The 27,266-nt window shown below is 42.7% G+C and overlaps 1 protein-coding gene across 7 annotated transcripts in view; it reads left to right on the forward strand.

Moving 5' to 3' along the window:
- vps13b (vacuolar protein sorting 13 homolog B) overlaps window positions 1-27,266 on the forward strand; it is a 993,302-nt gene that overhangs the window by 568,265 nt on the left and 397,771 nt on the right. For all 7 annotated transcript variants that reach the window (XM_078215655.1, XM_078215652.1, XM_078215654.1 and 4 more), the window contains exons 23-24: window positions 10,673-10,907; window positions 26,363-26,583. In XM_078215655.1, coding sequence (XP_078071781.1) covers window positions 10,673-10,907; window positions 26,363-26,583 — 456 coding nt within the window. The remainder of the gene's footprint in view (window positions 1-10,672; window positions 10,908-26,362; window positions 26,584-27,266) is intronic.

A 27,266-nucleotide genomic window follows, 5' to 3' on the forward strand; every position in this document is an offset into this window, starting at 1 on the left:
GCCCAGCTGTGATCCATCCACAAAAAGCAAGAGAAATCCAATCCTGCCGACTACCACCCCATCACTCTACTGTCAATCATCAGAATAGTGGTGGAAGGTGTGGTTGACAATGCTGTCACGTGACACTTGCTCAGCAATAACCTGCTTACTGCTCAGTTTGGGTTCCTCCAGGATCATACAGCCTTGGTCCAAACATGAACAAAGGAGCTGAACAAGAGGTGAGGTGAGAGTGACTATCCTTGACATCAAAACAGCTTTTGACTGAGTGTGGCATCAAAGAGTTCCATCAAATTTGAAGTCAGTGGGAATTGTGGGGGTGAGCTGTCCACCGGTTGAAGACCTAACCATTACAAAGGAAGATGGCTATGGTTGTTGGAGGGAAATTATCTCAGCGCAGGACAAAATTGCAGGAGTTTCCCAAGGTGGTGTTTTAGACTGAAGCATCTTCAATGAAGCATTCATCAATGACCTTCCTTTCATCATAAGGTTAGAAGTGGAGATATTCAGTCATGATTGCAGTTTCCAGTACCATTCGCAACTCATCAGATACTGGAGCAGTCTATGCTTGTATGCAGCAATGCCTGGAGAAAGCTCAGGCAAGTAACAGTCATGTCACATGTACAGGGAATGACCATTTCCAAGAAGAGGGAATCTAACTATCCCTGCTCAGTGGGATTGTCATCACTGAATCCCCCATCATCAAGATCCTTGGCTTACCATTGACCAGAAACTGAACTGATCCAGGAATATAAAGAGTGTGGTTCCAAGAGGGGATCAGAGACTGAGAATTCTGTGACAAGTAATTCACCTCCTAACTCCTCAAAGCTCGTCCACCATCTGCAAGACACAAGTCAGGAGTGTGATGGAATATTCTCCCAATTGCCAGGCTGACTGCAGCTTCATCAACACTCAAGATGGAAGATGCCATCCAGGACCAAGCAGCTTGTTTAATTGGTCCGCTGTCCATCACCCTTTAGCATTCCCTTTCTCCACCACTGGCACTCAGTAGCAAGATGCACTGCAGCAACTCACCGAGGGTTCTTTGACACTTTATAAACTGGCAACCTCTACCGCTTAGAAGGACAAATACAGTGAATGGAAAGGAACAGCATCACCTAATTCCCCTCTAAGTCCCATCCTATCCTGAGTTGGAATTGTATCACCAGTTCTTTACCGTCATTGGCTTAAAATCCTGGAGCTCCTTAATAGCATTGTGGGTGTACCTACAACAGACAGACTGCAACAGTTCAGACGGCGGCAGTTCACCACCACCTTCACAAGTGCACTGAAAGGTGGGAAGGAAATATGGCCATGCCAGCAAAGCTCATTACTGAATGAATAAAACTAAATAATTTGAAGGAAGAGTTCATTTTGGAATCTGAGAGCACTTCACAGCCAATGAAGCTCTTTTGAAGTGTTGTAGGAAATGTGACAACACAGAACATGGAGACTCCAACAAACAGCAATGAGAAAAATGTCCAGGTTATCTGTCTGTTGGTTGAAGGATATATGTTGGCCCAGATACCAGGGGAACTTCCCTGCTCTTCATTGCTTCTTTGATGTGCACCTGAGAAGCCCTTCAGGGTGTTAATTTAACACCTCATGCAAACAACGGCCCCTCCAACAGTGCCGCACTCCCTCAGTACTGCACTGGAGTAATGACCTCATTTTAAAAAAAGACACGAGAGTGGTATTTGTTTCAGCATCATAATGTAGTCCAAGACTTTGATTTAAGAAGTTGTCTGGTCAATGTTTCTGAAGCTTATAATTTCCGAAGCAGTGTGGATAAAGCTGTTCCAACTAGCTGGGAGTTATAGCGGTGAGCGACTGTGTTTCAAACTGCATGTTCCCTTAGCTGTTGCCAACAGCAACAGCATCCAAGATGGCTGGAGAATTGAAGATTGTCATATTCTGTCCAAGAATACAATTTCTCAGGGGATCTAAATAGTGCATTCTTCATCTAGAAACTCTATATAAATATTTCTCTCAAACATTTGTAATCATTTATCACACTAATATTTAAAAATCGAATGTCATTGAATTGTGGAAAGTTTACTTCCTTTCTTTAGTTCTGCTAACATTGCGGTGGCATATTTTTCAAATTTTAACATTCGGGCAGTGAGATGTATTGATAAGGTTCAAGCAGGCTCGCAGTCCATTGCCATCCTGGATACTGTTGAGTGGTCAGTTTGTTTATATCTGGAATTTCTGGCGAGCAAGCCGGAAATTCCTGACAATGCAACCCCCTTAAATGTGTTCAGCTGCACTCTGAATCACCGAATCTTCATTCGCTGAATGACTTAGTGTGTGATAATGCTGAAAGCTTTGATTATATGCCAGTCTGGCATGCAGATCGTAAATGTTCCCTTTTTTAAGCTATTATTTGGTACAGTGTTGCTTAAACAAACTGACAAGAATTCATTACTGAAAAATAGAAGTTGAATTAAAAAAATAAATAGATTGTTACATTAAAAGTCTTTGTTTGTTTCTGGTATTATGCTATTTAAGGCACATGCGGAGCTTAATTATGTCTTTGATCAGTTGTTTATTGATCCAAGGTTGTTTGTTTTGGATTTAAAACTCTCTTGTAATGTTGCAGATGTTTAAATTTCTGCAGATTTGAAGCTTGTTAATGTATTAATGTGCTGCATTTCATCAAATGTCCCCCACCAGTGTCTTTTTTAAGAATGGTACTAAAGTTCATAGAGTTATTGGCAATGGTAAGCACATGTTAACAGTTTGAGTTTTAGATCTTTATAATCCTGGGCTTGTCAACGCATTTACTGCATAAACAATTTATTGTTAATCGTCCATCCCTTATCTCTTTGTTGATTAATAACAATTTTTTTCCAGAATGAACAAGGCATGGTGTAATGATTCTAAAACACCATTCCCTAGATAGAGCAGGTTCCCATTCCATCTCTCAGTATTTATGGAAAGAGTATTTCAGCTCTGCTTGTTGCCACTGCAGCTGCAATTTATTATAGTAAACCATCAACTTGTTTTTGTCCTCATTTGAAATTGTGTTATGTTACCATTTTTACAGGAACTACCTAATGGAAAACATGAAAGTAATTTTTATGGAAGGCAGCCGAACCTTCTCTATCGGCTACCTACTTTCCACATGGCATCCAAGTATTGCTGGGCGACGCAACCTATGTGGCTTTAGAGTTGCAATAAACTCCTGGGACTTGCTACTTGTCCTGCAGAGCACCTTAGATTGAACCCTTTAGATGTTTAAAAGAGGAAATCTAGACTTTCAACGAATGCACAGTAGGAGCCTGTTGGTGTAAGCTGTATTCAGTAGGAGTGAAAACATATTGCATCTGCCGGCACATAGAGTGACTCATGTTTAACTTGATCCCAGGTCCTTCTATAAAATGAAGGTCAACATTGCAGACCAAAATTTACCTTAATCTCGGTTGGTGTCCACAAATATACTGTCTGTCTGTTCTTTCTCATTTTAACCCGTGTATCCCACACATCCATTGTCATGCTGCTATATAGGCTCAAGTCAGGAAAGTGTTGGAATATTCTCCACTGGCCTGGAGGAGTGCAGCTCCAACAACTCAAGAAGCTTGACACCATTCAGGACGAAGCAACCTGCTTGATCGGCATCCCATCCACCATCATAAATTCATAAGATATCGGCGCTGAATTAGGCCATTCGGCCCATCGAATCCGCTCCGCCACTCGATCATGGCCGAGCGGCACGGTAGCACAGTGGTTAGCACTGCTGCTTCACAGCTCCAGGGTCCCGGGTTCGATTCCCGGCTCGGGTCACTGTCTGTGTGGAGTTTGCACATTCTCCTCGTGTCTGTGTGGGTTTCCTCCGGGTGCTCCGGTTTCCTCCCACAGTCCAAAGATGTGCGGGTTAGGTTGATTGGCCAGGTTAAAAATTGCCCCTTAGAGTCCTGGGATGCGTAGGTTAGAGGGATTAGCGGGTAAATATGTGGGGGTAGGGCCTGGGTGGGATTGTGGTCGGTGCAGACTCGATGGGCCGAATGGCCTCCTTCTGCACTGTAGGGTTTCTTCTATGATATGCTCCTCATCCCCATTTTCCTGCTTTCTCCCCATAACCCTTCAACCCATTACCAATTAAAAATCTGTCTAACTCCTCCTTAAATTTACTCACTGTCCCAGCATCCACCGCACTTTGGGGTAGTGAATTCCACAGATTCACAACCTTTTGGGAGACGTAGTTTCTCCTCAACTCTGTTCACATTGCGAAGGCATATCTTTCCACTCCTACCACAACTGATGCACAGGGCATATCATACTATATCGCAGAATGATAGAATCTCTACTGTGCAGAAGAAGGCCATTCGGTCCATCGAGTTTACACCAACCCTCCAGCAGAGCATCTTATCCAGTCCCTATCTACAAAACTCCACGTATTTATCTGCTAATCCCTGTAACCTACACATCTTGGGACACCAAGGGGCAATTTATTGTGGTCAATCAACTTAACCTGCATATCTTTGGACTGGGAGGAAACGCACGCAGAAACTGGGAGAATATGAAAATTCCACACAGCCACCCAAGGCCGGAATTGAACCCAGGTCCCTGGTGCTGTGAGGTCGCAGTGCTAACCACCGTGATAGATATATAACGTATTGCAGCATCTCACTATCAACAGCACCTTCCAAACCAATGACCACTAACTAGAAGGACAAGGGCAGAAGATGCATGGCAACACTACCACCTACAAGTTCCCCCCCATGGCACACACCATCCTGACTTGGAATTGTATCTCCGTTTCTTCACTTGTCACAGTGTCAAAATCCTGGAATTCCCTCCCTAACAGCACTTTGGGTGTCCCTACATCACATGGACTGCAGCTGTTCAAGAAAACAGCTCACCATCACATTCTCAAGGGCAATAAGGAATGGGCAGTAAATGCTGGTCTAGCCAGCAATGCCCACATCCTGTGAAATAATTAAATAAAAATTGCAGTTCTACCTTGCAGACACTAACCTGTCTCCTTTGTTTGGTTTGAAATCTAATCCTGTGGCTACATTTTAAAGAAAACAACAACAGAAGTCAGATATTGGAAAGCAAAGTTGGTATTTAAATGTGAACATGAGAGAGCAAGGCAGTGGTCGATAAGCATGATTTACTGAGCCCGTTATCAACAGAACCTGCACTGTCAGAGTGGACTCCAAGGTTAAGGCATGGGTAGGACACAATCAAGACCACTCATTTATGGTGACTCATTAAGTCAAATGCTATTCTGACTACATGTGATTCTCGATACTTTTCCACTTTTTTAAGGATCAAATTGTGCAATTCTGTCCTTCTTTATGACCTGTCTATAGGTTGGAATCTCTGCCCTCCCCCCACCTTCACTGATATAAAAAAAGAAAATGCTGGAAAAGCTCAACAGGTCTGGCAGCATCTGTCGAGGGAGAAGCAGAGTTAATGTTTTGAATCTGTATGACTCTTCTTAATCTCGATTGACTTTGCTCCAATTGGAGATACGGTGTTATGACCGGTCCCCAGGAAAGGTGCCTTTTAAAGTTTATTTATTAGTGTTACAAGTTTGCTTACATTAACACTGCAATGAAGTTATTGTGAAAATTCCCTAGTTGCCACACTCAGGTGTCTGTTCGGGTACACGGAGGGAGAATTTAGCATGGTCAATGCCCCTAACCAGCACGTCTTTCGGACTGTGGGAGGAAACCGGAGCACCCGGAGGAAACCCATGCAGACACGGGGAGAACGTGCTGACTCTGCACAGACAGTTACCCAAGTCGATAATCAAACCCGGGTACCTGACGCTGTGAGGCAGCAGTGCAAACCACAATGCAAATTTGTTATTCTGGACGCGATCCCTCGACTGGTTAACCTCTGGCTGAGATACCACCAAATTGTATGTCTCTGGATGAGGAAGGATGAACTGGCTCCCCTTTATCACTTAATCGTCTTGGTTAGTCGCAAAAGGATAAATGTGGGGGAAAAAATCCTTCCCTTTATGGATACGTTTCCCCAATCCCAATATTCAGATTTTAAAGGAGTCAATTTAACCAATTTGAGTTAAAGAGTGAGTTTATTGACTACTAAACAAGAAAATGATAAAACACATGAATACGCATTCATACAGACGGGAATTTTGTCCAAAATAAGTAAAAGTATACAAATCAGTTATTGTCTGTGTGGAGTAGATGATGGAATGTTGCAGCTGTTGTGATTCATGATTCCAGCAACAGGAACCAGATGAAAGTCAGAAATTGGACTTCAGCAGGTCAATACTTGGTTTTGAGATGCCAATGTTCTGTGGCTTTTGCGGAGAAGCGACCCTGTTTCCTTTCCAGCTGTAGCTTTGCCTACTTGGCTTGCCTCAGCAATCAGAGAGAGAGAGAGAGAGGTACCTGCAAAAAAAAATGTTTGTTGCTGGCAGGCTTTTTGCTTTTGGGTCACACGCATGTTGATACCCCTGGCACTAGTCCACACTAATCAGGTTTTGCAGCTGGCTTTTATCCTCGTCTTTGTGTATTCCTGGAATACGCAAAGCATGGTTTACAGGATATCATTCCTGGTGAAATGATAATCATCCCCCATTATCTCCACAGGAGATGGCAATTAGTTTCTGTATGGCACTTTGAGATAGGTATCCTTGTCTGGAAACAGGGTGGGGTTCCATTGTCTCTCAACCAACTCTTAGTATTAACCACCAACAATTCATCCAATGACCGCTCATTTGTTCACTTTTGAAAACCCACAGGTCTTATTTAAAGTCTTATATTTCCACAAGTAATTCAGCGTTTTCCCTCCATCATCATGACAATGCATTTCTATTCTTTTCTAAGCACAGAAGTTATGTTTGATTGAATTCAGTGAGGAAGGCCAAATCACTAATCAGCAGAAGGATTTCAAGCATGTTAAATAGAACGCTGCCAAAAATGATTAAGTCTGGTACTATAATAAATTCAACTATTGGCTCTTTACGAGTTTTCTAAATATCTCAGAACGGTTGTGTGCTGCTCATATGAACTCATTGATCTATTGGATGTTCACAGAAGAAGAAGCTCTCTTTCCGCAGTGTGCCGAAACATCTTCAGCTGCTTCACTGATCACCTTCCCCCCCCCCCACTCCCCCTACATAAGGTCAGAAGTGAGGATGTTTGCTGATGATTGCAGTATTCTGTACCGTGCCGTTCTCAAATCCTCATCCTGAAACAGTCCTTGCTCACGTGCAGGAAGACATGGACAACATTCTGGCCTGGACTCGTAAGTGGCAAGTAACATTTGTGCCACATGAGTGTCAGGCAAAGAACATCTACAACATTGGGTTTCGAAAGGCTACCATCACTGAATCCCCTAAGAGTAATAGGCACTAACATTGACCAGAAACTGAACAGAGCTAGCTGTGTAAATACTGTGGCTACAAAAACCGGTCAAGGGCTGGGAACTTTGCGGAGAGTATCTCACCTCTTCCTTCCTCCAAAGCCTGCCTACCATCTTATCATCATCAGTCCCTCAAAATGAGGTGTATGTCTGCCAGGCTTCATGATTTGTGTTTTCTCAGGTGACTCGGTAGGCCAATCCCATGGGTCTTTGAGCAGAGAGGACAAGAGTTGCCTGAGGAATTTGATTTGATTTGGTTTATTATTCTCTCATGTATTAGTAGAAAAGTATTGTTTCTTGCGCGCTATACAGACAAAGCATACCGTTCATAGGGAAGGAAAGGAGAGAGTGCAAAATGTAGTGTTACAGTCAGAGCTAGGGTTTTGAGAAAGATCAACTTAGTGCGAGGTAGGTGGGGCGAGAAATAAACAAAGAAATAATTGATGCATGTAAAAATGGTACAGCAATTATCATGGGGGATTTTAATCCACATATCAATTGATCAAACCAGGTCAGTCAAGGCAGCCTTGAGGAGGAGTTCATAGAATGTGTCCGCGATAGCTTCCTTGAACAGTATGTAATGGAATCGACAAGCGAGCAAGCTATCCTAGATCTGGTCCTTTGTAATGGTACGGGAATAATTAATGATCTTGCAGTTAGGGATCCTCTTGGAAGAAGCGATCACAGTATGGTTGAATTTAAAATACAGATGGAGCGTGAGAAGGTAAAATCCAATACCAGTGTCTTGTGCTTAAACAAAGAAGACTATAAAGGGATGAGGGAGGAGTTGGCTAAGGTAGACTGGGAGCAAAAACTTTATGGTGGGACAATTGAGCAACAGCGGAGGACCTTCAAAGCGATCTTTCACAGTGCTCAGGAAAAGTATATACCAGTGATAAGGGAAACTATAGAAAAAGAGATAATCCGCCATGGATATCTAAGGAAATAAAGGAGGGTATCAAATTGAAAGAAAATGCATACAAAGTGGCAAAGATTAGTGGGAACCTAGGGGATTGGTAAATCTTTAAAGATCAGCAGAAAGCCACAAAAAAAGCTATAAGAAAGGTAAAATGGATTATGAGAGTAAACTAGCTCAGAATATAAAAACAGATGGCAAAAGTTTCTACAAATATATGAAGTGAAAAAGAGTGGCAAAAGTAAACATTGGTCCTTTAGAGGACGAGAAGGGGGATGTAATAACTGGAAATGAGAAAATGGCTGAGGCATTGAACAGGTATTTTGTGTCGGTCTTCACAGTAGAAGACACAATAACATGCCAAAAATTGATGACAGGAAGGCTATGGCAGGTGAGAACCTAGAAAATATCATTATCACGAAAGAGGTAGTGTTGGGCAAGTTAATGGGGCTAAAGGTAGACAAGTCTCCTGGTCCTGATGGAATGCATCCCAGGGTACTAAAAGAGATGGCGGGAGAAATAGCAAATTCACTAGTGGTAAGTTACAAAAATTCGCTGGACTCTGGGGTGGTTCCTGCAGATTGGAAAACAGCAAATGTGACGCCACTGTTTAAAAAAGGAGGTAGACAAAAGGCGGGCAACGATAGGCCGGTTAGCTTAACTTCTGTAGTAGGGAAAATGCTTGAATCTATCATCAAGGAAGAAATAGCGAGACATCTGGATATAAATTGTCCCATTGGTAAGACGCAGCATGGGTTCATGAAGGGCAGGTTGACTCATTTGGTGGAATTCTTTGAGAACATTACGTGTAGACAATGGGGGACCTGTGGATGTGGTGTATCTGGATTTCCAGAAGGCATTTGACAAGGTGCCGCACCAAAGACTGCTACATAAGATAAAGGTGCACAGTGTTACGGGTAATGTATTAGCATGGATAGAGGATTGGTTAACTAACAGAAAGCAAAGAGTGGGGGTAAATGGGTGTTTTTCTGGTTGGCGATCAGTGACTAGTGGTGTGCCTCAGGGATCAGTGTTGGGACTGCAATTGTTTACGATTTACGAAGATGATTTGGAGTTGGGGACCAAGTGTAGTGTGTCAAAATTCGCAGATGACACTAAGATGGGTGGAAGAGCCAAGTGTGTAGAGGACACTGAAAGTCTGCAAAGGGATATAGATAGTCTAAGTGAGTGGGCGACGGTCTGGCAGATGGAGTACAATGTCGGTAAATGTGAGGTCATCCATTTTGGTAGGAATAACAGCAAAATGGATTATTATTTAAATGGTAAAAAATTGCAGCATGCTGCTGTGCAAAGGGACCTGGATGTCCTTGTGCAGGAATCTGGCTGATCAGGAGGATTCCTCTGAGAATCTTGATATAGTGGACACAAGGTATATACCACAAGGATTCTAGTTGAGTGACAATGTTTCCGGCATTTCAGTAGGTTGCTGAGAAATCCATGGTATGTGTCTTGATCACATTTGCTGTTTATTGTACAGTGTGGTGTGTTTGACCTCAGTTTGCCTGTTAATTCACACGTACCTTGTATTAACCCTGAAGTTAACAGTGTAAGATAGATACCGTAAATTGTTTTCTCCTCTTGGCCTTGCCTCGTAAAGTTAATTTTTGTCTGTCTGAAACCTGTGGAATCTTGTGTCTTTATTCTCTTAGCAAGTGCCTTGAATCTCAAACCTTGTCTACTTCAAACAAAAAGTGATTGGTCCCTAACTGGATTGCACCAAAACCATGGGAGCCTGGTCAAGGACCATGGCAGGTCCCTCGAACCTGCTACACTATTCAATAAAACCATGGCTGATTGTCCACCACAACTCCACTTTCTCCCCATTTCCCCACACCCTGCCACTCCCTTGATTATCCGAAAGCCTATTAATCTCAATCTGCAATATATTCCATTGCCTGAATACCACAGCCCTCAGGGATAGAACATTTCAAAGGTGGGTAGTGATGTCACCCAACTGTACCTGCTGATTCAGAAACCATTCTCCAGTGATGACTAATTACTCGTCTTTGATTGCATTGATCTTGGGTTTGATTGGTAAAGGATAAGGTAGTGATTGGTTGAGATTCCAGAATATAATTTGTTTTGGACAAGGTGACGGAGAACTGCTGGAACTGTTGTAATCAGTAAACAAAGAACAAAGAAAATTACAGCACAGCAACAGGCCCTTCGGCCCCCCAAGCCTGCACCGACCATGCTGCCCGATTGAACTAAATCTCTCTACCCTTTCGGGGACCATATCCCTCTATTCCCATCCTATTCATGTACATCTGATTGATGTGCGTGTGTGTATACATGCATGTGTCCATGTGCACCAGTGTTTTTTTCTTGTGCTTAGTAAAATGCAGCTGAAAGCAGCACTTTTTGATGACACATATTCTTCTTTTCTAGCTGGAGGTTCAGTCATGTTGTGTATTCTTTCCAAATGAGAGCCTCGCCTCGCCAAGCACGATCGTGGCGGGTGACATCCCGGGGACGGTGAGGAATTGGTATCATACCGAAGCGAGTATGCCGGGGACTTTGGTCATCTGCTTACCTCAGATAAAAGTGATCAGCGCAGGACACAAATACATGGAACCACTGCAGGAGATTCCTTTTGTCATTTCAAGGCCTATTCTAGAAGAAGGTATGTTCCATCTGGTGTTTTGGCTTCTGTTCACCTGGTCAGTTTCTTTTCTCCCCTTCGTACAGAATTTACAAAATTTTGGGGATTGCACTACTTTAATGTTAATGCACAATTTCTTTCATTGATTCCAGTTACTGAAGACATTGATTTAACTTTTATCATTGTCTTTACATAAAAACATAGACATAGAAACATAGAAGATAAGAGCAGGAGGAGGCCATTTGGCCCTTCAAGCCTGCTCCGCCATTCATCACGATCACGGCTGATCATCCAACTCGATAGCCTAATCCTGCTTTCTCCCCATAATCTTTGATCCCATTCGCCCCAAGTGCTATATCCAGCTGCCTCTTGAATACCATTCAATTACCATTGATTTAAAAGCATTTGATAAAGTGGATGTTGCAACAATGATTCTACTTGAAAGGAAATGAAAAACTAGCCTTTATGTCAGGTAAACACTATTAAACCCAAAGAGAAATTCAGGAGAATCTTCTTTGCCTCAAGAGTGATTAGAATTTGGAACTTGCTACCACATGGAATGGTTGAGGCAAATAATATCGGTACATTTAAGGCGAAGCTAGATAAATGAGGGAGTCACGCCTTGATAGGGTCAGATGCAGTCGACTGTGAAGCGGTTTGTATGAGGCATGAACATCACCGTAGACCTGTTCGAGTACGTGACAGTAAATTTTATGCCCTCAAAAGTTTATGGATGGATAATTTTGTCTTTACCCTGTTGACAAAATAGGGCGGCACGGTAGCACAGTGGTTAGCACTGCTGCTTCACAGCTCCAGGGACCTGGGTTCGATGCCCGGCTTAGGTCACTGTCTGTGTGGAGTTTGCACATTCTCCTCGTGTCTGCGTGGGTTTCCTCCGGGTGCTCCGGTTTCCTCCCACATTCCAAAGATGTGCGGGTTAGGTTGATTGGCCATGCTTAAATTGCCCCTTAGTGTCCTGAGATGTGCAGGTTAGAGGGATTAGTGGGTAAAATATGTAGGGATATGGGGGTAGAGCCTGGGTGGGATTGTGGTCGGTGCAGACTCGATGGGCCGAATGGCCTCTTTCTGTACTGTAGGGTTTCTATGATTTCTTTCTATGATTCTATTGTTAACCTTAATTAGCAAAACATAAGACCATAAGACATAGGAGCAGAATTAGGCCACTCGGCCCATCGAGTCTGCTCCGCCTGATATTTTTCTCACCTCCATTCTCCTGCCTTTTCCCCATAACCCCTGATCCCCTTATTAATCAAGAAGCTATCTATCTCTTAAAGACACTCAATGACCTGGTCTCCACAGCCTTCTGCGGCAAAGAGTTCCACAGATTCACCACTCTGTGGCTGAAGAAATTCCTCCTCATCTCTGTTTTAAAGAATCGTCCCTTTAGCTTGAGGTTGTGCCCTCCGGTTCTAGTTTTTCCTACTAGTGGAAACACCCTCTCCATATCCACTCTGTCCAGGCCTCGCAGTATCCTGTAAGTTTCAATAAGATCCCTCTAATCCTTCTAAACTCCAACGAGTACAGACCCAGAGTCCTCAACCGTTCCTCATACGACAAGCTCTTTATTCCAGGGATCATTCTTGTGTATCTCCCCTGGACCCTTTCCAAGGCCAGCACATCCTTCCTTAGATATGGGACCCAAAACTGTTCACAATCCTCCAAATGGGGGTCTGACCAGAGTTTTATACAGTCTCAGAAGTACATCCCTGCTCTTGTACTCTAGCCCTTTCGACATGAATGCTAAGATTGCATTTGCCTTCCTAACTGCCGACTGAATCTGCACGTTAATCTTAAGAGAATCTTGAACAATGACTCCCAAGTCCTTTTGTATTTCTGATTTCCTAAGCATTTCCCCATTTAGAAAATAGTCTCTGCCTCCATTCCTCTTTCCAAAGTGCATAACCTCACACTTTTCCACATTGTATTCCATCTGCCACTTCTTTGCCCACTCTCCTAACCTATCCAAGTCCTTCTGCAGCCCCCCTGCTTCCTCAATACTACCTGTCCCTCTACATATCTTTGTATCATCTGCAAACTTAGCAACAGTGCCTTCAGTTCCTTCTTCCAAATCGTGATATGTGAACCAACTTCATTTTACCAGGTCAGCTATGTGTGAAATGCAGCTGCAATCACTGAACTGTACTGCAATAATACCTGAAAAAGTAAGATGATCGACAATGGTTCCATGGTCATCATTAGATGGTTCAGATTTTTCTACTAGATTCAAATTGTACCATCTGCCTTGGTGGTATTTGAACCTGGGTCCCCAGAACATTACCTTGGGTCTCCGGGTTACTAGTCCAGCGACAGTACCATTATGCCACTGCCTCCCCAGTTGTAATGACAAGAATCATATCTTTACAATGCCCCACAACCTCTGCAGATCAGAAAGGGAAGCAGTGAATTTTACGGGGTTGTAACTCATTCCTGAAGATTTCAATTTTAATTTTGGATTTCTGCTTACCTATCTGTTTCAATCCCCCTGTGCCTTAATTCAATCTTTCCTTCTCTTTCCCGTTCCAATTTGACTCCAATTCACCCTATTTCCTTTTCCATTGTCTCTGATTCTTTCTATACCTTTAATCATCTGTGGCTAAGGAAATCGACTGTTGTTTCCACTGTTCACTGAGACCCCTCATCTCCCCATCCTCAACTTGCGCTTCTAACAATTTGCAAGGCAAAAAATTTCAATCTGAAGGGTGAGGAAGATAATTTGAATAATGGGCCACAGTGCAAGGCACTCGGCTACAGTGAAACCTTGCATCAATATATTCCAGTTAAGGCAAAATGCACATGGTTAATATGACCAATTGCAAGTCTAGCATCAAATGTTTGAGAACTTGCAGGTAAGTGATATGATTGCCAAAATTGAATTTGCAGTTCATATCTGAGCTATTCATTTATAACTGAGGAGAAGCAGATGTTTTACCATTTGGCATAGGTTTTGTTCAGTGGAATGTGCTCGAAGATGATTGTAAGCGAGCTATGTTATTGTAGTGATCTATTTGTACAATCGACGAAAAGTTTAGATTTTTGCACACTGGAAAATGGTGCTTTGTTCACTGTGTTTTCTTCTCAAATGATTTGCTTCACTTGAAGACTTTCGCTGTCAACCTTGCACACTGTCCAAATGTTGGCTTTGCGGTGCTAACTGATGGCAAACCTCTAGGTGGAGGAATGTCTTAATAAAATAAATAACATTTTTTGTAGATGGGTATCCGGATCAGAAATAGCACATTAATCACCTCTAGAAAGTCAATTCCAATAATGATCCAAGCTACCTTTGCTCTGACTGCACTATTGCCAGGAGTGTCTGTTTTCATATTACATAAAGTAAAAGTTCAGCTGCAGTGAGTCACGGCTTATAACATCATTTCAGGGTCTGATGAGTTTCATGAACCATTCAGATTCTGCTTTTGTGGTTAATGACATCAGTAGGGTCCCTCGATTGTTTTGTTCATTAGAATAAGTTGGTTGTTTCTCCATAACATCGATCATGGAGATAAAATTTTAAAAATGCATGTTTCTCTCTCTCTCACTTTGACATTCTGCTTGCCACCCATGTTTTAATTGTTCATGTTGCTGTTACTCTGTTTCTGTCTCCTTTTCCTGCCTGTGCTCATTCTTTTGGTCTTCATGTATCATTTCTCAATGTCCTTCTGCATCATTTTGTGATGACGTGGAAATGCCGGCGTTGGACTGGGGTGGGCACAGTAAGAAGTCTTATAACACCAGGTTAAAGTCCAACAGGACTTTATGATGTGACAAAAACCTTTTCAAACAGTGAGTGGTTTGGGTCTGGAATGCACTGCCAGGTTGTGTGGTGTGGGCAGGTTCAACTGAGACATTCAAGAGGATATTAGGTGATTATGTGAACAGAAACAATGTGCAGGGGTACGGCGAAAAGGCCGGGGAATGGAACAAAGTCATGATGCTTATTTGGAGAGCTGGTGCAGACACGATGCGCTATAGGGCCTCTGTAGCAATTCTGTGACTTTCGCATTCTTTCTTCATCAAAAGTTTTGGAGTTGCTCCCTTTGTGTGTAGACTTGAGGTATTCAGAGTAGCCAGAAAGCAGCAAGAGAATAGAAAGAGCGAAAGCTTTGGGGAAGCTTGGTGTGGATCGACTCTGAAAACTGAGTTCACTTACTGAAGCACCTCAGGAAATGTTGCAAACCTGGCCAAGTTCTTGTTTCCTTTACGTTTTTTGATCGGCCTGACAAAACAATGTAACTGAAGCTGATGAATTCACAGCCAAATGCACCTAATTTGAAAATGGTGCAGCCCATGCCCGACGCAGTGGCACTAATTTCAACTGGGTGGACAGGCATTTAAAATCAGCCAGGTTACACACCCATCGATTATCCGATTGTCTTCAAATTTTACCTGCTCCCCTCTGCAGGTGACAAAGCTGCATCCCTGAAGCTGGCCAGGTCTTGATCAATTGGGCCAGGGGGCTGATGAATGGCAGATGGAGTTTAATTTAGATAAATGCGAAGTGATGCATTTTGGTAGATTGAACCAGGGCAGGACTTACTCAGTTAATGGTAGGGCGTTGAGGAGAGTTACAGAGCAAAGAGATCTAGGGGTACATGTTCATAACTCCTTGAAAGTGGAGTCACAGGTGGACAGAGTGGTGAAGAAGGCATTCAGCTTGCTTGGTTTCATTGGTCAGAACATTGAATACAGGAGTTGGGGCATCTTGCTGAAGTTGTACAAGACATTGATAAGGCCATACTTGGAATACTGTGTACAGTTCTGGTCACCCTATTATAGAAAGGATATTATTAAACTAAAAGAGTGCAGAAAAGCTGTACAGGGATGCTACTGGGACATGATTGTTTGAGTTACAAGGAGACTTATAACTGGGATATGTTTTTCCCTGGAGCGTGGGAGGTTTAGGGGTGATCTTATAGAGGTCTATAAAATAATGACGTGCATAGATCAGTTAGATAGTCAACATCTTTCCCAAAGATAGGTGAGACTAAAACTAGAGGGCAAAGGTTTAAGGTGAGAGGGGAGAGTTACAAGAGGGTCCAGAGGGGCAATTTTTTCACACAGAGGGTGGTGAGTGTCTGGAACACGCCGCCAGAGGTAGTAGCAGAGGCAGGTACAATTTTGTCTTTTAAAAAGCGTTTAGACAGTTACATGGGTAAGATGGGTACGGAGGGATATGGGCCAAACGCGAACAATTGGGACTAGCTTAATGATAAAAACTGGGTGGCACGGACAGTACATGCCGTACTGACAGTACTGACCATACGGACAGAACCCCTCCCCGACAGATTGCCCGCCAACAGGACAGGCAAGCCATGCAGAATGCCATAGACATCAGCAGGAAAGGAAGATCACTCTAGGTTTGAGACGGTATTCAGGATATCACACCCATACCATATAAATAAATAAAGAACTTCATTCATACAGGCCTTAGAGTGTTTACAGTACCTCTGGATCACTATTCTTAATATAGGGAATGCAGTGGTCAACTTGGCACGCACGAAAGTCACGCAACGGCGTTCACACACCAACTAGATAATCCACTACCTTCTCTTCATTACATTGGCAAACGCATCAACTAATTTCCTCCAGAAATGACTCTTTGGTGGACAAAATGTATTAGCCAATATTTGACACAGCAATCTGCTTTCTACTGAGTGTGTTTGAAAAGGCAACTTTTTGCCAGGGCAATGAGTGAACCCCATATATAGTGTCCTGGGATTTTTAATATCCGTCCCGGTCACCAAAATGGCCGAGTACGATACCTGTTTTGTGTCTCAGCAGTCTCTGATTTTGCACAGGGACTTGAGCCTTGATTATAAATTCGCCTGTTGGCTCAGACTTTCTGATCCAGATGCAAGTGTGGTACCAGCTCTCTCAAGTTGACATTTTGTCATCAGTTATGATTGGCTGTCATAATATCTTAGTTTCACTGTAATCTCTATTTCCGTCTCGTGTCCAAATATAATAGTCACTTTGTGGCTATAAGCCCTGTTGTTTCAATTTGTACATGAAAATGAAAGCTTTTACTATTCTTACTTTGGTGAAATGTTGAAAATGTAACCCTTCTGTCTTTAGGACTTTTTCTTTTCTAATACACGAGTATGTTGGGTGCAGGATCACATAGACTTTCTGTGACAAGTGGAATAATGTGCGCACATTGGACAGAATTCCTAATGTCAATAGGCAGCAGAGCTGCAAATTATCTGTCACTTGTGGTTAGTCAAGACCTAAACTAAAGAATTATTCTATGCTTGTCAAGCAACCCATATATAATAGCTAACACTTCATACACTTTTACACTACACTCCATAGGTTACCTACAAAAATAAGTCAAGGTTCCTGTACTGTATATAAATGTGGTTTTATTTAGAGGACCTTGTTTCTACATTTACTGTTATAAATGTGAAATGTGGCAAGTGTTTAAATTAGTTTAATTGACATTGTAATTTTGCTTATCTTAATTTGTCATTTATGGTGTAAACCGAAAATGTATTCTTTTCGAGTAACATTTTAAATTTTGACTAAAATGCATAAGATTGCTAATCACCAAAATGTAAAAGTCATCTCAGACAGATCAGGTTTGTTTATTTGTTTGTATGTGGTAAGTATGTCAGATCATTTGAAGTGTTCTGCTTCAGACTTTTCATCATATCTTTTAGAATTTTTCTGACCTTTGTGATGTATTAACAGCCAGCTATAAATCTGCAGTGAAACATCTTTACTATGCCTTACCAAAAGTTTAAAAGCGAGTAAGTTGTTTAGTTTTCTGTCTGAGAATGTTTTAAATAGGCTGCAACCTGATTGCTTGTTTGAGTTAGAGTAGATTGAAGCTATAGATGAGATTAACTTTATGGATTTAAAGGCTCCATTCCATTATGCAGAGCAGAGATAAGCAGGAGGAGTGCTGTACCAGTGAATTTCAAATATTATTTTTGGAAGTAAGCTCTGTAGGCATTGAACAAAATCCAGAATTAATTTTTATATACTGAGCACAGACAGAAAGCAAAGCAGTTTATATTAAACAAAGACGAAAAGCTATAAAAACATTTTAGATTTTGGACAAAGAGCAAGCTATTTTTTAACTGCACAGTAGTTGTTTTCACTCAGACTAGTGGAAGAGTTATAGTAGTGAGAAATTCCCACATAACTCTGAAAATTGTAGATAGCATTGGAAGATTTTATTTTAAACAGTCATTGGTATTAGGTAAAAGTCAATATAGCTGGATAATTTTTTAATTGGCTGTGTCTCAAGAAATGAGAGAGGTCGTTGACGACTGATCTTAGATTTCAGGTTAGATGTAAGTGCTGTCTTTGCACGGTCCTGCTATGTTCCATACATTCTTGACATTTAACTGTGCCAATGTAATTTGGTGAATGATGTCAGGTTTCAGCTGAGCTGCTGGGTAAAGCACCTTACCCTACGGAGCAAAAACAGGAAAAGCTGTTGGCCAGTCAGCCCCTGTGCAGAGGTGGTGTGGAAATGAAGCGATCTCTGCCTGTGTGAGCGGATCTGCTGCAGCTCTGTTAATATTATGCTAAAATAACCTACACCTGGACTGGTTGTAGTCATGAAAGTTGGAAAAAAGTCTGTCAGGAGAAACGTGTGTAAGCTAAAACATTACACAGATCATATGCTGTACTTAAAGCAGAAAGTATTGTGAAACATTCTTCATCTCAATAAGGCGGAGAGCAGATTAATTTCTGCTATTACTCAGCATCTAGCTGATATCAGATCAACATACATTCTACAAGCCATAATATTATTTAATAAAAAGTACAAGTTAACAGCATTTTTATCCAATCTAAAGAACATTTAATCTATTCAAATTAATCTTGGTTATTGGGACCAAAGGCTATTGCTGCCCCTTACAGGAGAAAGTTTATGGACTGGAATGTTGCTTTTCAGTGTTTTGCTTCCTTTCAAGGATCGATTTTTGGTCTCTGAAAGCCTATGGGGGTGATTTCTGATGATCACAATGTAGTGTAGCACATTCTTTAAATACATATTATTACTGGGAAAGTGTAAAATATTTGTTTTGTGGAAAGACCAGCTATTTATAGTGCATAAGGGTGTCTTGGTACTCTATCAAAGTCAAGTAAATATGGAAAGCTGAGCAGCTGATATTTGGAAAAAACATGCATTCGACTTTAATACTTGATACTGACTTAAAAATTCCCACTAGGCCTATGACAGGCTGGTGAAATAATTCGTTTTGGGCTGTAGGCGCATCTGTGCCTCGGAATGGGTACAGAGGAAATTTGCTGGAATGGTATCAGGGATGAGGAACTTTGTGGAAAGACTGGGCAAGCTTTTAGTTTTACTTAGAATGGAGCAGGTTCAGGGAAGATTTAATGGAGGTGTTCAGTATTAGATTGGGGGTTTTGACAGAATAAATAAGGAGAAACTGGCAGGAGAATGTTGCAATTGCAAGGTATATAAGGTTGTTATGATTTACGACTATTGCTTTGGTTCATAAGATTATTATGCTTCGGAACCGTAGCTTCCGATTTAGGGTAAATAAAAGGGGTTATATTAGATTGCTGGAGTCTGCCTGGCAGGAAACCTGGGCGGTTTGATTGTTAGAGAGGATTGTTAGGCAGGATTCTGAATTCACGGGTGAGATGGGCATGCTGGGATGTGCAAAAGTTTAAAAGAACAAGATTTCACAGGAACGCTTGCTGTATCATTGAAAAGTTAAAAATGGCTATGTCAATTACTGAAGCTTTTCTCGCAGAGGGAACTTGCCTTCGATTGTCTTGCAGTAGTTAACTGTTCATTTAAAAGCAGCGGCAAAAGAGTTGGAAATAGAGTTAAAATTAGGCTCTATGAAAGCAGAAATAGTTGAGGTATTGGCACAACAGAATGGCAGAACTGTTATAGCACAGAAGGAGGCCACACTGTCTATCGTGTCTGCATCAGCTCTCTGAATGAGCAATTCATTTAATGCAGTTCTCCAGCCTTCTCCTCATAACCCCGCCCATTGTTTATTTCAAATAGGCGGCACGGTGGCACAGTGGTCAGGGACCTGGGTTCAATTCCTGCTTGGGTCACTGTCTGAGGAGTCTGCACGTTCTCCCCGTGTCTGTGTGGGTTTCCTCTGGGTGCTCCAGTTTCCTCCCACAGTCCGAAAGACATGCTGGTTAGGGTGCATTGACTGTGCTAAATTCTCCCTCAGTGTACCCGAACAGGCACCGGAGTGTGGCAACTAGGGGATTTTCACAGTAACTTCATTGCAGTGTTAATGTAAGCCTACTTGTGACACTAATAAATAAATAAACTTTTTATATTATAAAATAAAATAATAGTCTAATTCTCCTTTGAATGCCTCAAATCAACCTACCTCCACCACACTTCGAGACGGTGCATTTGCCACTTGTCGAGTGAAAGTGTTTTTCCTCATATTGCTTTTGCTTCTTTTGCAAATTATCTTAAATCTTTACCCATTTGATCTTGATCCTTTCATGAGTGGGAACTGTTTCTCCAATCTACTCTTTCCAAACCACTCATGATATTATATATTCTGTCAAATCCGCTCTCAGCCTTCTCTTCTCCAAGGACAACAATCCCAACTTTTCGATCTATCTTTGCTGGAGTTCCTCATCCTTGGAGCCATTCTTTCCGCACTCTCGCCAATGCTGTTCCATCTTTGCTGAAGTGCGGCATCCAGGTCTGGGCGCAGTGCTCCAGCTTAGACTGAACTAGTGTTGAATACAACTTCAACACAACCCCCTTGCTCTTGTACTTTATGTAGCTATTCGTAAAGCCTAGGATACTGTGCACTTTATTAAGCGCACTCTCAAATTATATTGCCACTTTCAATATCTTATGCACATATACATCCAGGTCCCCCTGCTCCTGCACCTCCTTTAGAGTTGTACGCTTTATTTTATATTGTCCCTCCACGTTCGTCCTGCCAAAATGAATCACTTCGTATTTCTTCGTATTGAACTTCATCTTCCACCTGTGCAGCCATTCCGCCAACTTGCCTCCGTCCATTTGAAGTTCTACACTGTTCTCTTCGGAGTCCGCAATGCTTCAAAGTTTTGTTTCATCCGTAAATTTTGAAATTGTGGCCTGCACACCAAACGTCAAGCCATCTATACATGTCACGAAGAGCAAGGGTTCCAACACTGACCCCTGGGAACTCCACTAAAAACCTTCCTCCAGCCTGGAAAACATCCATTAACCATTATCTTTGTTTCCTGTCACTCAGCCAATTTTGTCTCAGTGATGCTCCTGTCTCATTTATTCCATGAACTATAACTTTGCTTGCAAGTCGGTCGTGCGGTACTGTATCAAATATTTTTCAGACGTCCATGAATACCACGTCAACAACATTGCCCTTATCAAGCATCGATATCACCCCTTCTAAACTATAAGTCGTTGAAAAAGCACAAATTGCAGCGCTATGGGGAAGAACAGGGAAGGTAGCTTTGAAAGAGTCAGTACAGACATGTGTCAAACGGCCTCCTTTCTGTATTGTACCTATCAATTGGGATATAGCCTGGAAAAGGAAAGTTTTGCGGGGCTATAGAGAAGAATGGGGAGTGGCACTATTGGATAACTCTACCAAAGATATGATGGGCTGAATGGCCTCCTTCCGTGCTGTCAGATTCTTTGAATATAACACAGGCAAAGGGTGGTAGCTGCTAGTTGATTACCTTGAGTTTTTTAAAGCTTATTTATTAGTGTCACAAGTTGACTTAATTAACACTGCAATGAAGTTACTGTGAAAATCCCCTAGTTGCCACACTCCGGCGCTTGTGCGGGTCTAAAGGAGATTTTAGTATGGCAAATGCACCTAAACAGCACGTCATTCAGAATATGGGAGGAAACCAGAGCACCCGGAGGAAATCCGCGCAGACACGCGGAGACTCTGCACAGACAGTGACCGAAGATGGGAATCAAACCCAGGTCCCTGGCACTGTGAGGCAGCAGTGCTAACCACTGTGCCACCGTGACACCCCTAGAAAGGGTGAGGGACAGCTCCTTAGAGGCTGTTCTGATAATGATAACACATTTTTTTGTAGAGAATAATGGAGTACAGTGAAGGACCCAGTTTATGCTGCTCATAAAGAACATATTAATTGCTTACAAGTAACTAGGCAGATAAGCTTAGTATTCTAGTTTTCCCATTTTGCACTCCATATTACTTGCTATTTTTAATTTGATGCAGCAACGTGAGCAGAATTGATGAATATGTGTTACTTTTGATGCATTAAGTGGCTAACAGTTGCATTGCGTGAGTTGAGGTTCATGTAAGATTTTTATTATTTATTTTTCTGGTGAAGCATGTAACAGACTTTGCCGTTGCTATTAAACAGTGAGATCGAGAAATAACAATCACAAAGAGAGCAGGAGAACTGTAGCATTTACAATAACGCACTGAAGATTTCTTAATGTTATCAAGCTATATCAGATATGCTAATAAAGTGATACATCTTGCTGGAAAATGGTGGCAAAATAATGGCAAACATCATTATTCACCGAAAAATCCACCAGCAAGTTCAGAAGATTAAGAGAAATGGTGGGGGCGATTCTTCCATTGCGACCCGCAAACTTTCTGCCGGCTCTGTTCGGGAGTATCGCGTGTCGACCATTTCGCGGGATTCGCGCATGTGTTCCCAACACACGCACGCCTCCCAGAGCCAGAGAACAGGCGCAGTCGGGACTGCGCTGGAAGCTGGTGGGAAGAGAGGTAAGTGATTTTAATCTGTTTTAAATATATTTTAAATGTAGTTTAAATGTCATTATCGGGCCCGGCACGGAACTCTCCGGGCCCGATAGCATCTCCCACCCCGCCAGGAGTACTTTACTCCGGCGGGGTATAGAGTAGCTCCCCACATTCGGGAAACTAGTGGGAGATCCCGCCGGAGTGAAGGGGGGGGGGGTGCATGGGCACCCTGGCAGTGCCAGTCTGTACCCCCTGGCACTGCCCAAAGGGCAAAGTGTCCATGCCCAGGGGGCAGCTTGGCACTGCCCACCAGGCATGGGGCAGCTCCAAGGGGGTGGGGCCTGTTGTGAGCAGGGCCTAGGGGGTGATTGGTGGGGGTGGGGGAGTCCTGCTGCCACTCTGCATGGGGATCGGTCTAGGATGGGGGGAGGCCAGCGATTGGGGGGGGGGGTGGTCTGCTGGGGTGGGGGGTTCTGCCTCCCATTGGGGGGGTCTGATATTCATGATTGGGACCTCTGCCATGCACAGAGTGGGGAGATTCGGGTCTGAAGTTGCACTGAATAAACAGTCGTGATCTAGACCAGTTTTCTCGCCAATTCAGCACTTTTGGGAGAATCGCCCCCAGTGTGTGCTGCTAATCTTCCGAACATTGTGGTTGATTTTTGTCATTCCAATGTTTGCTTTACACAAACACCATCTCTCCCTTTCCCTGTTAGTTGTTTTTAAGAACTAGCTGGATTTGCACATTAATTGCCCATTAAATTCTGTGCAGAATTTTAAGGCTTGAATCTAACAGGCAAGCACCTTTCTGGCAACATAATAATCATTAATACAATCTCTCTGGCCAAGAAAGGAAAGCAGCATGTTTTAGAAAAAGCGAATTGATCCCACAACCAATGGATCGGATCAAAGCTCTGCAATCCTGCCATATCCAGCCATGAATGGTGATGGACAATTAAACAACTACCCGGAGGAGGCACGAAAAGCATCTTCATCTTCAATGAAAGCAGAGCCCAGCGTGTCAGAGAAAAGGACAGAGATGAAGCATTCGTAGTCATTTTCAGCCAGAAGTGCTGAATGGACGATCCATCTGGGCCTCATCCTGAGATCCCTTTTGTTATAGTTGCTGGTATTCAGCCAATTTGATTCTTTGAACCTAATAGCGAGAAATGGCTGACGACACTGGAGATAGCCAAGAGTATAGACCCTCCACCTCCTTAGGCAGTTCCTTGAGATCAATGATGACTTGCATCCACTCAAGTTGATGGGTTATGAGATAACTGATAAATTCAATGTGCAATCTGCAGACTCTGCCACATGTGGGCAGGTGGTGCTTGAAGGGTCAGGTAGATAAGTTGGGTGGAGGTTTGTGCGCTCTTTCCGATGCTTCAACTTCGCCTTTCTGTGTTCCTGACGAAGTCTCTCAAGGCATTCCACGTCCTCTAAAATCACCCTTCTCCGTTTTAGTTGGTCGGAGGCCAGAGATTCCAGTGAGCCAGTGGGAATGTTTTCTCATGCAGATGCATGAGAACAGCACCACATGCAGGTTCTTCTTTAAGCCATACACCATTCTGATTTGGAAATACATAACCATTCCTTCACTGCCATTGTTTCTGTACAATGTTGAGCCCTCTTGGTGTACTATGGCTGAAAGGTCTTCTTGGTGTAATTTACCAACATTTCTGTTTTTTTATTCTCCAATCTTTCTCTCTTTCATTCACAATCCTTAAATCCCAGAGATTAAGGAGATAGACTGTTAGTCCCACCTATCACTGAGATCCCAGATGTTTCATTGTCCTTGCTGAGCTGTGACCAGTTCTCCCTTCCAGAAAGTTAGTGTTGAACGGCGAAAGGTAAGTCAAACTAACTGCATCTGCCCTACATCAGCAAGATGCTGTCTATCACATTTTTTAACTTAAAAACTATTTTGTTCGTTCAGTCAAAGCAGTTTGAAATGTTTATTTACCTTGCCATGTATAATAGGTGATATAAATATTGAACTTATGAGAAAAAATCTTTAAGCGTTTGCAAAAGGCCTTTGCTTTTGGTATCACTAAAGACATGCAATTTGACAAACCTGTCCCAAGGTGATTGAAGAGGTGTCATGTTGTCACCCCCAGATCATTCAGTGATTTAGTTATTTTGTTCTGTTGGAAATTAATTTCAGATTACAGGTTTAATTGGCCCTGAAACAAAGAAATGTGAAATAATACCAAAAAGGAGCTGGCTAAAAACAAACTTGCTAATGTCTGACCTTAATCAGTCCGTTAAAGATAATCCTCTGGAATTTGTGCTGTATTTGTGGTTACTGAATACTACTATGTGAAACAAGGCTTGGTAACTGTAATACTGTTCGTTATGGTGCCTCCTTCATTCCATCTTCTAAATATTATGTATCTTTCTGTGTCTTCACATCTATATTGCTCAATCACTGATTATCATTGAGAAAGGAACAGGAGTAGGCCATTCCTCCTCCCTTCCTCTCCTTGCCCTGTCTCTCGCTTTCTCTCCTTGCCCTGTCTCTCGCTCTCTCTCCTTGCTCTGTCTCTCGCTCTCTCCTTGCCCTGTCTCTCGCTCACTCCTTGCCCTGTCTCTCGCTCTCTCTCCTTGCCCTGTCTCTCGCTCTCTCTCCTTGCCCTGTCTCTCGCTCTCTCCTTGCCCTGTCTCTCGCTCTCTCCTTGCCCTGTCTCTCGCTCTCTCCTTGCCCTGTCTCTCGCTCTCTCCTTGCCCTGTCTCTCGCTCTCTCCTTGCCCTGTCTCTCGCTCTCTCCTTGCCCTGTCTCTCGCTCTCTCCTTGCCCTGTCTCTCGCTCTCTCCTTGCCCTGTCTCTCGCTCTCTCCTTGCCCTGTCTCTCGCTCTCTCCTTGCCCTGTCTCTCGCTCACTCCTTGCCCTGTCTCTCGCTCACTCCTTGCCCTGTCTCTCGCTCTCTCCTTCCCCCTCTCTTGCTCTCACTGCCTGTCTCTCGCTCTTTACTTGCCCCCCTTTCACTCTCTGCTTGCCCTGTCTCTTGCTCCCCCTGTTCAGTCTCTCATGCCATGTGTCTTGTAGATGGTACACATGGCTGCTACTGTGCATCGCTGGTAGAAAGTGTGAATGGTTATGGATGGGGTGCCAATCCAGCAGGCTGCTATGTCCAGGATGGTGTTGAACTTCTTGAATGAGTCTCCAGATAAGTGGAGAGTATTCCATCACAGTGGAGAATATTCTATTAGACTTATTTAAGGGGAAAACACCATATGCCTCTTCGAATCGCACAGGAAAGAAGGCGGCCATTTGGCCTATTGTGCCTTTGCCAGCTCTTTGAATGAGATATTGAGTAGATAGCTTGGAATAACAAATGTTTATCTTTTACATTTTTAACTATGATCAATGTGCTAATGTTGGGTTTAAGATGATAACTCTTTGCTTCACATTATTGTACCAATAAAAGGGAGTCACTTTAGAACAGAGATGAGGAGAAATTTCTTCAGCCAGAGAGTGGTGGGTCTGTGGAATTCATTGCCACAGAGGGCTGTGGAGGCCGAGACGTTGAGCGTCTTCAAGACAGAAATTGATAAATTCTTGATTTCTCGAGGAATTAAGGGCTATGGGGAGAGAGCGGGTAAATGGAGTTGAAATCAACCATGATTGAATGGTGGAGTGGACTCGATGGGCCGAATGGCCTTACTTCCGCTCCTATGTCTTATGGTCTTATAATCATGGGAGGGGTGCAGAAGTTGGAGCAACATTTGTTGGAACGGTTACTTAATGATCACGGTTTCTTTTCTCTTATTTTGTCAGGTGATGCTTTCCCCTGGACCATCAGCCTCAGCCAGTTCAGTGTGTATACTTTACTTGGGCAGCTGAGGGCATGTAACCTCATAGAACCCCTGGGCTGCACCTCGACTCTGGCCATCACCTCACACAAGCTACAAACCCCCGGTCCCGAAACCAGACATTCGTTTGTCGTTTGTCTCCACGTGGACTTGGAGTCTCTGGAGATGAAATGCTCAAACCCTCAGGTTGGTGTTGGCGCAGCTAATTGATTTATTGTGATGAAAATAAGAAAAGACTTTCCTTAAGTTAATTTGTCCTGTACTTTATAGGAGAATCCTTATTCCATTAAATGTCTTAGCTCTCTCTTTTGGGTTTGGTGACCAAGATCGGGGACAAAGATTAGTTTACCGCTTTGATGTGCTCTCAAGTTTTTTTGTAATTTAGACTCTTCCAAAAAAAAATTAGTAACTGCAGTCTAAAGTGCATCTTAAAACTGATGGAGCAAAATCAGTTGCAGATGTGCAGTTTCGAAAAGTATTATGTAGCAGAATTAATGTGCAGCAGCTTTGAAAGTGTCCGCTGGAGCTGCCTGTTCAAGAGTTTATCATAACTTCACACAATATGTTTATAGATGTGGGCTGTAACATTAAAGAGATTTCAGATTTAAATAATATGGACTTAAGTTCCCATTAATCGAACACATTCCATACAGTGGTGGAAATCTTCCGGCAAATCTGAAATTCTTCATATTTTTGTTATCTCAAGAAAAATCACTTTGCACCGATTCTAATTGTAAAAGTCTGAGTCCTGTGGTAAAGGGTTTTGCATACTGCCACAAAGCACATTTAAGAGTGGCATGTTTTAAATTCTATTCTCGGTTTGTGGAACCTATTTAAAAATGATTTCTGAGCACTTCTGCTTATTATGT

The sequence above is a fragment of the Mustelus asterias genome, chromosome 7, assembly GCF_964213995.1.
Source record: "Mustelus asterias chromosome 7, sMusAst1.hap1.1, whole genome shotgun sequence".
Lineage (NCBI taxonomy): Eukaryota > Metazoa > Chordata > Chondrichthyes > Carcharhiniformes > Triakidae > Mustelus > Mustelus asterias.